Source organism: Porcisia hertigi, chromosome 35 (genome assembly GCF_017918235.1).
Source record: "Porcisia hertigi strain C119 chromosome 35, whole genome shotgun sequence".
NCBI lineage: Eukaryota > Euglenozoa > Kinetoplastea > Trypanosomatida > Trypanosomatidae > Porcisia > Porcisia hertigi.
Window position 1 is genome coordinate 964887 of NC_090594.1, and position 7969 is coordinate 972855.

At 57.3% G+C, this 7969-nt stretch overlaps 1 protein-coding gene across 1 annotated transcript; it reads left to right on the top strand.

Annotated features, from left to right (window-relative positions):
- Nucleotides 1-760: 760 nt before the first annotated feature.
- Nucleotides 761-6160, top strand: JKF63_01238 (uncharacterized protein; the record flags this gene model as incomplete). The annotated part of the gene is made up of 1 exon (XM_067897286.1): nt 761-6160. One exon carries the CDS (start codon nt 761-763, stop codon nt 6158-6160), a length of 5400 nt encoding a protein of 1799 aa, XP_067753443.1.
- Nucleotides 6161-7969: the final 1809 nt, after the last annotated feature.

Sequence of the window (7969 nt, forward strand, 5' to 3'; positions counted from 1 at the left end):
GGAGTAGTAGACGGAGAGGGTCTCTTTGCGGATCCTCTTCTCGCTATTTCTCTTGGGGGGGGGCAGCTGGGGCCGTGAGGAGATATGGCTGCAGCGCCTGTCCTCCTTTGAGCAGCTCATTGCTGAAAGTGTGTGCGTTCATGACGCGGCAGTGTTGTGGGCCTTGTCGTACGCGCTGTCCGAACTCGTTTCTCTTTCTCTGGTCCCCGTGACTCTGCGTCCAATACGGCTGGTTGCACTACCGTTCATGCTGTTCTTCCCTTCCTCACGTCCTCGTCTTCACTCCTTTTTACTCTCGCTCCGTCCTGCGCCCCGCACCGCGGAGGCACGGATGAGTTCGTTGCTCTGTTTGTGACTTGCTCCTCTGTGCTGACTCACACGCGCGTTTTTCCTCACGCTTTCCCACCTAGTTGGACTTTCACTGTGTTGCCGTTGTGGCTCCCTGTTCGTTCCTCGCTGCCTCCAACAGTCTGCCACCCGGTTTTCCTTTTCAAACCAGTCCTGGTTGTGCTGTGCTGCCTCGCGGAGATTCTACCCTATAACCCCCCTCTGTGGAGAGGACCCAGTGAGCGAGTGAGAGAGAGGGCACATTGAACCAAAGTCCCATAGACGAGGTGAGTAGGGTCAGTGGGGAGGTGAGTACACGACGCTACGCTCTTCGTTTATTTGTCATTTTTTTTAAACTTTACATCGACAAGAACCGTGACGGCTGTCCTGCACCAGCACATCAAGTGAGGCTTTGCAGCGCACCTAGAAACGAATGCAAAACTTCCCCACAGCTGCGGCACGGCATGCCGCCACGGCCCAGGTCAACACAACAGGTAGCGCCGCTCCGTTCCCGCTCGGTGGTGCTTCACCAGCTAGCGAGTTTGAAGCGTGCTGCCGTGCGCTGAGTCACAAGGCCAACCAGGCTGTCGTCGAACAACTCCCAGTCCTGCAAAGCGGCGCCATTGTGGATCTCTCACGCAACTACGTTGGCTCCGCTGGCTTGCAGGCGATTGCTGTGATTCTTCCACAGAATCCGAATCTAACTGAGATACGCGCTCCACGCAATGGACTCTCAAACGACGCAGTTGTGCACTTTTGTCGCGCCATGCGAAGGCACCCGAAGCTGTCCGTGTTGGACTTTTCCGACAACAGGGACGTTTCGTTGGCCGCCGGGCTTTCTCTTTTGAACTTGGCACAGCTCACCCCGTCGCTGCGGGTTGTGAAATTGGAGGGCACGCATGTGCCTGCAGCAGTGGAAAGTAAGTTGGCCCGCGCCCTCGAGTATAATGCGAAGCATCACAGCACTTTCTCGCCTCCCACGGCCGCCGCTCCGCTCACGGCATCGGCTGTCGCCCCACCGTCTGCGTCGCCCTCGCGGGCCGCTGTGCCGGTGACTAACGAGGTGCAGACACTCCAGAAGCTTCGCGCACAAGTCACGGCCGCACTAGAAAATGGTTACCGACTCCCGCCAGCGTCTCCGAAAACAGGCTGGCGGGTGCTCGATGTGGCCATTCTGGCACCCCCGCTGCTCTTCGAAACGGAGGTGCGCATTTTATGCAACGAGATTTTCCCGCGAATCAACAAGGAGTTTGCCTCACATCGCATTGCACTCTGTCCCGTCGTCGTCAGCGACAGTGCTGAAGTCCGCAAGGGCTGTGGAACGGTCGGTGAGCGCTTGGCAGGATCACATTCGCACCGGACAGCCGGGTCGTACAGCCGTGCACTGCACTTTCGGTCAGCCAGGGATGTTCTCTCTATTGCCGAGCGTGGGCGATTCATGGCAATCGAGCTTGTAGGCGACCACCCCGGCGACTACGCGCAGCTCCCCGCCAGTGAAATGCTGCAACTGGGGCGAGTTCCGCACACGGCTTCCGAACGTGCACAAATCGATGACGACAAGAGACCTCAAGAAGCTGCAGTGCCGCTTCAGCCGGTGCTGTACGAGGCCCACGAAGCTGCTCTGCGCGCAACTCGATGGCTTTTTGTGGCGACACGCCGCGAAACGCGGGCGCTCGAGGTGCCAGCGGCGCTAGCCCCGTTACTCACTGCGGACCCGAGCATTGCGCATCCTGACCGACACGGAAGCGTCACACGCGCTATCGTCGTGGGTGATGGCAGCTCATTACACAGTGTACTCGGGGCGAATAAGGTACGGGAAAGTAGCGGGAAGGGATCTCTGATGTCACCCATTGCCATTCCCACCTCAGTCGAGTGGGATTACGGAATAGAAGAGTACCAGTGGAAGCGACACCTTTCTTGGCGGGAGCATGTTGTGGCTACAGCACCGGTGGCGGAGCTCGTTGTGTCCAAGTACACCGCTACCTTCGATTGTATAGACCCTCATGGGTGTGTGCGTTTGAAGCATCTTGGCGGATTCCAAATTGCAATGTATGATCGACTCCGCACTGTTGTAGAAGCCTGTATCGACGCTGAGACCCGAAACCCTGAAGCCACGGACGTCGCTGAGCTAAGCGGCACAGGGCTGGACTCACTGGACGGACTGCTGAGGCGTATCGGCACGCAGCGAGTCTGGGACAGAGCGTACTTTCAGGCGCTAGCTGCTGCTGGTAGTGGCGCAGCGAAGAAGAACCTCATGAATCGCATGATCCTTTATGCTGCAAACCCGCCTAGTCGCAACATCTTGCTTCTGCACGGCACAGATTCCACTTCGCTCGCGAATCTTATCGCGCGCAGCGTCACTCGCTTGCAATCCCTTCAACATACGTACACGTTGGCCGCCTACACGACTCGCTCCGTCCTTCTGCAGGAGGAGCCGACAGATCTGCGTGGCGCCATGACTCACATTGTGTCTCAACTAACCACGGATGCAGCGGTGCTGCGCTACGTGAATGCAGAAGTTGACCTTGAGCGCCTGAGCGCGTTTTTCCGGCAGCTCCTATCCGGTTCGGTAGCGGTCAAGAAGATTGGCGGTGCGGTACAGGCCAATGCCACGATGACTGCGGCTGCCGCGGCCATGCGCGCGGCAGGGTTACCAGACTACATCGCCCAGTACACCCTGGGCTCGAACGAAGCGACAGACGATGGCCAAACGGCCTCGACCCACGCCTACGTCGTTCTCCTGGATGGTTTGGAGGGTTTCGCAACGCCGGTGCAGCCGTGTGGTGCCCTTGTGCACCCGCCAGGAGGTGCTGGCCATACTGCTACTGACAGTGGCGGCGTCGAGCCTTCCAGCTGGTCGGCAGAGATGATAACCAATTCTGCGTTGGTCTCCGCGGCGCCGCCGCTAACTGGCGTGCCCATTCCAGACACTCGGCGAAAGCCACAGAGTGTGCCAATGAATGTGTTGCTGCCTAGCTCACTGGCTCGCAATGTCCGCCTCATCGCCAGCTGTGCGACAGACAGCGCTACTTTTCAAGCTTTCCACCACCGCGGCCGCGATAGTGTGGAGAAGCTGAGCTTTGGGGCCGTGTCGGCGAACGAAGTGGAGCAGTACCTTTCCCCGGTCTCCCTTGCACGCATCGGTCTGGTCTTCTCGGACGACGATTTCAATTGTGCTCGCTGCAAGCGCGATGCTCCTATTGCGGAGTATATGAACTACCTTCTTGACGCCGCACGCAGCGTGCATGAGGCTCCTGGTTTTCTGACCCAGTCGCAGGCGATTCAGACGTTCCCCGAAACTCTTGAGGACGCCGCACAGGGTGTGTATGATCGCCTCGTGGAGGCTTTTGGCTTACCCGTCACACGTCACGCTTTGGGGTTGCTGATGACATCCCGCTGGGGCCTGTTCCTCCCTGAGCTGCGCGACCTTTTACCCAGCCTCTCCACATGTCGACTACAGGAGCTGCTGCGGCTGCTACGACCCGCCCTTGAACAAGAAGTACCGCCTGCAGCTGCCGAGATGATGAGTCTTCGTAGCGGCAATGTGGTGCTTGGTCCCATCCGCCTGACAGCCCCGTCGTTCCTCGAGGTTGTGCGACTCGAGTCCCTCAAAATGGTGGCGGATGAGCTGCAGGTCGAGGATGACCAACGCGTCTGGCATGCGCAGCTGGCCCAGTACTATATCTCCATTGTCTACCGATGGCTGCAGCCGTCTCGAACGACCGAGATGCCCATCAAAGTGTCCCGGGTAAATCAGGCGCCGGCTCCTGAGTCTTACGCTCACCCTGAGACCCATGCGCTGGAGCGACAGGCGATGAAGGAGGTGATTTATCACATCGCACAGAGTGGCAACTGCTGGTCGAGAATAGATGTCACCATTTTGTCTCTCCCATTCATGGAACGGGTATATGAGTTGGGGTTGGGCTATGCGTACCTGCGCGACCTCACCGCGGCCTTCAACGAGCGCTACCAGCGCCACCTCCTTGGCGAAGACATTGTAGAGCCATCGTGGCAGCAGCACCAAATTGCTATCGAATACGACAGCGCGAAGGCCGCCTTGAGGGAGGGAGGCGATGCAGATAGTGGCCTTGGCGCCTCTTCGCCCTTGTCGAGCCGCTTTGCCCTTCCTGCGGTGCTGAGTCGCATGCGCGACTACATTTGCTTTGCCCACGAGCACGGTTTGCTGCTCTCCCTACACCCGAACCTTGTGGCGCAAGTCGCTCTGCAGATTCCGGCTACCCTTCTGAACAGTGTGCAACGTGATGCTGTCACATACCTGTACAACCAGCTGGAGAAAAAAGGTGTATATGAGGCGAAACACGCACCGCCGTCGCGCGTCTTTTTCAAATCGTTGATTTCTGTGGCCGCCACAGGACAGGGAAAGCAGCCGACGCACCTGGGACCCATAACATGCTGCGCCTTCCTGCCGAATCGTCGCTTCATTGTAACAGCTAGCAGCGATCGCTCCCTGGCTTGGGTGAATCCAGAAAATGGAACTGTGGCGTGGTACGCCCGGCAACTGACGGCAGCCGTGGAGTCGCTCACGGTATGCCGCACTAGCGGCTACGTTGCTGCTTTGTCAGGGGATCGCAGTGTATGGATTTACGATGGTTTGCAGGGCACCCTCGTTTCCCAGTACCGCGGGTCCAAGTGGTTTGATGCCCCCATCGTCTCCCTCACCTTCTCTGCGCGAGGCCGCTATCTCTGGGTCTTGACAACCGGCGCGCGTGTTTACGGCTTCGTCTGCGAGTCGGGTGCTTTGCGGTGCTCAATGGGTCTGGCAGAGCTGCTGCAGAGCGGTAATGCATCATTTCTCAACAAGGAAACGGCGGAGTCGATGCTCACCGGGCCTACCGCGGCAGAGGAGATGCGGCTCAACGCCGCCGAGTGGCGCCATCGCCGCACTCATGTGCACATCCTTGTGGACTCCGAAGACGACGAAGTCTGCACGACGGTTACAGCAACGGAGGTACGGCAATGGCGTCTGCATCCATGGGATGAGTCGCTGTCCTCACGGGGGGATGACATCGGACCAGCACCAAAAAGTACGGCTCTCGTTGCTGCCGAGCTGACAATGAGCTGCTCTCTTGGCACATCGCCTGTGCATGCCCCCGCTCGTCCCTCAGGCTATAAGATCATGGAGCTTTGGCAGCCCTCGAGCCTGCAGCTGCCCCACAAATGCGTGCTGGTGGCGCCACACAGCGATCTAGAGGTGCAGCTGCTCATGCTACGGCACGGCGATGAGACTGCCCGAGTGGTGGTGCGGTTCCCGCTTGTCGCGACTCCGACCAGCACCCCAGCGGAGGTGGAAACGCTTCACGAGGTCTCTTTGATGCGCACGTCGCCTGATGGTAGATGGCTTTCTGTCGGATTGACTAGCGGTGCTATCAATCTCTTCTGCGTTCGCGCTGCGTATCGTGTGTGGCAGCAGCAGCAGCAGCAAGGGCAAGAGGCTTCGAGTACTGCTGTGGTGTGCAGGCCGACGCGCATCTACACCAGTCTGATAACGAGGCCAGGGCTGAAGCCGACGCCCCCGCGTTCGCTTGTGTTTCACCGCACTGGCCAGTTTTTGTTTGCTCTTTCCAACCGCCTTGTGTCCTGGCACCTGCCTGACGCCGACTCTGTGAGGCTCCCGACGGACGCCGCGGAGGCCATCTGTAGCGTCACGGATGGTGAGTATGTACAGTCGAACACGCCAACGTGCCTCACGGTGCTGCCACCGCCGACGTTATGTAGCAATGACTCAGAGCTGCCTGCCAACATCGCCGATATAGCCATCGGTGATGACTCTGGCCGCGTGTCACTCCTCAAGCTCTGGCGGCAAGTCATTTAGAGAAGGGGGGTGAGGGGAGGGAGGAGCAGGGAAGAAACTTAGAGGACTGGGAGAGCGATGCTAGGTGACTTCACCGTACTTTGAACTATAAAAGGACGTGGTGATGAGTGCATGTGGTGGCTATTTCAACTTTAGTTGTTGCTGCTGTTCCTCGCGCCTTGTGTTTGGAGTATCCCGATGTAAGATAGGGTCTTCTCGATGCAGCAGATTTGGATGAGGAAGGAGTCAAGAACGTCTTTCAGTCGCCCTCCTTTATATACATATATATATTCATATATATGTTGCATCATTTTTTTTTTCATCTTCCTGCCCCACGAATCCGTGGCACCCCTCACATGTCTCTGTGGCCTTCCCATATCGCGTGTGTGTCTGTCGGTCCCGTCGGCCTGAACTCCGTTCACTTTCTCACAGGAGCCCCTCTCCCCACTTTTATACCTCTTTGAACTGAACCAGAAAGTGGGAACAACTTGTAAAAAAACGTGGATGAGTGGGGAGTTGAGAAAGTCTGAGCGCGAGAGGTCCGAGAGAGCTCCCCCCTCCCCGCCGCTGTCAATTGTATCGAATGAACACTTGCCGGAGAAGCACGCTCCCCCCTCCTCCCTGAAAGAGGTACGATGTACAATAGCGACGACCGCCAACGAACATTTTTCTCGTTTTTTTTTTCACCGCCTCGATGCCCCAGCTCTGTGTGACATGCACGCGACACCGCGCGGGCCCAACTTTATGTGTATCTAGGTGTTTCCAGGGAATAAGGGCGGTAAGGGATGTGGGGTATCTGATTGTACTGCCTGTTGTAGGATGTGTCTGTCTGTCTGTACACGTCTGCATGTGTGTGTGTGTGTGTGTGCATGTTTGCAGGACGCCTGCTTCTCCCTTCTTTGTATGATATGGGCCATGTAGCCAACAGGTGTTACTCTTTCTGCGTGTATGTTCTGTTCCTTCAAGTTTCCGCTCTCCCAGAAAGTGGAGTTGGATATACCCCCCCCCCCCCCAACACACGCACACACACGTGGGCAAGACTGCCTCTCGGCATTGGTTGGCGTTTTCACCTTTGACTACTACGATGGGGGAGAAGCAAGGGGAGCGAGAGACATCAGGAAGGGATTACTAGTAGGTCGATCAACCGCTCTTCCTGGAAAACACATTGCGCGACCCGCGTACCCTCATTTGCCCGCCCCTCACCCTCGTTTTATTTTTCCACGCTCGCTACGCACACGCACACCAGCTTCTCAATCACACACAAAAAGGGTCAACTCCGCTCCTGCTCCCTCCCTCCCTCACAATCACTCGCGCTCGCTCTCTCCTCCTCCTCTTCCTTTTCTCCACAGTGATATTATTTTCCCAGACGCCGAGGACACGCACCCGGCAATCCTTGTCTGCACACTCTCAGCGGACAGAGTAGTTTGCTCGGGCTGCTGGCGCACTTGCTGAAAATATACCCCTACACATACGACGACTGCAGGCTTTTGGCGTAACTCCCCCCCCTCCCCCTCCCCCTCCTTCCCTCCCTCTACACACACACACGCGTGCGCGCAGAGAGAAGTGGGGATTGGTTACAGTTAGGGAGGACACCCCTTTATATAGGTGTGACAGAAACGGAGCGGATGTGATGGTGTACAGCTAGCGCAGTGTCTTTGGTGCCCCTACCTTGCGTACCTCTCCCTTTCAAAGGTATTTTGAAAACCTTCCTCGCTGTTCTCGTGTACTTTCGCACACTCACAGGTGCCGCTGCGAGCGCGCGTCTGGGTTTGCTACTATATTCGCATTCCCACCGATTGATCATCCCACTGCTTATTTAACCTTTTTTTT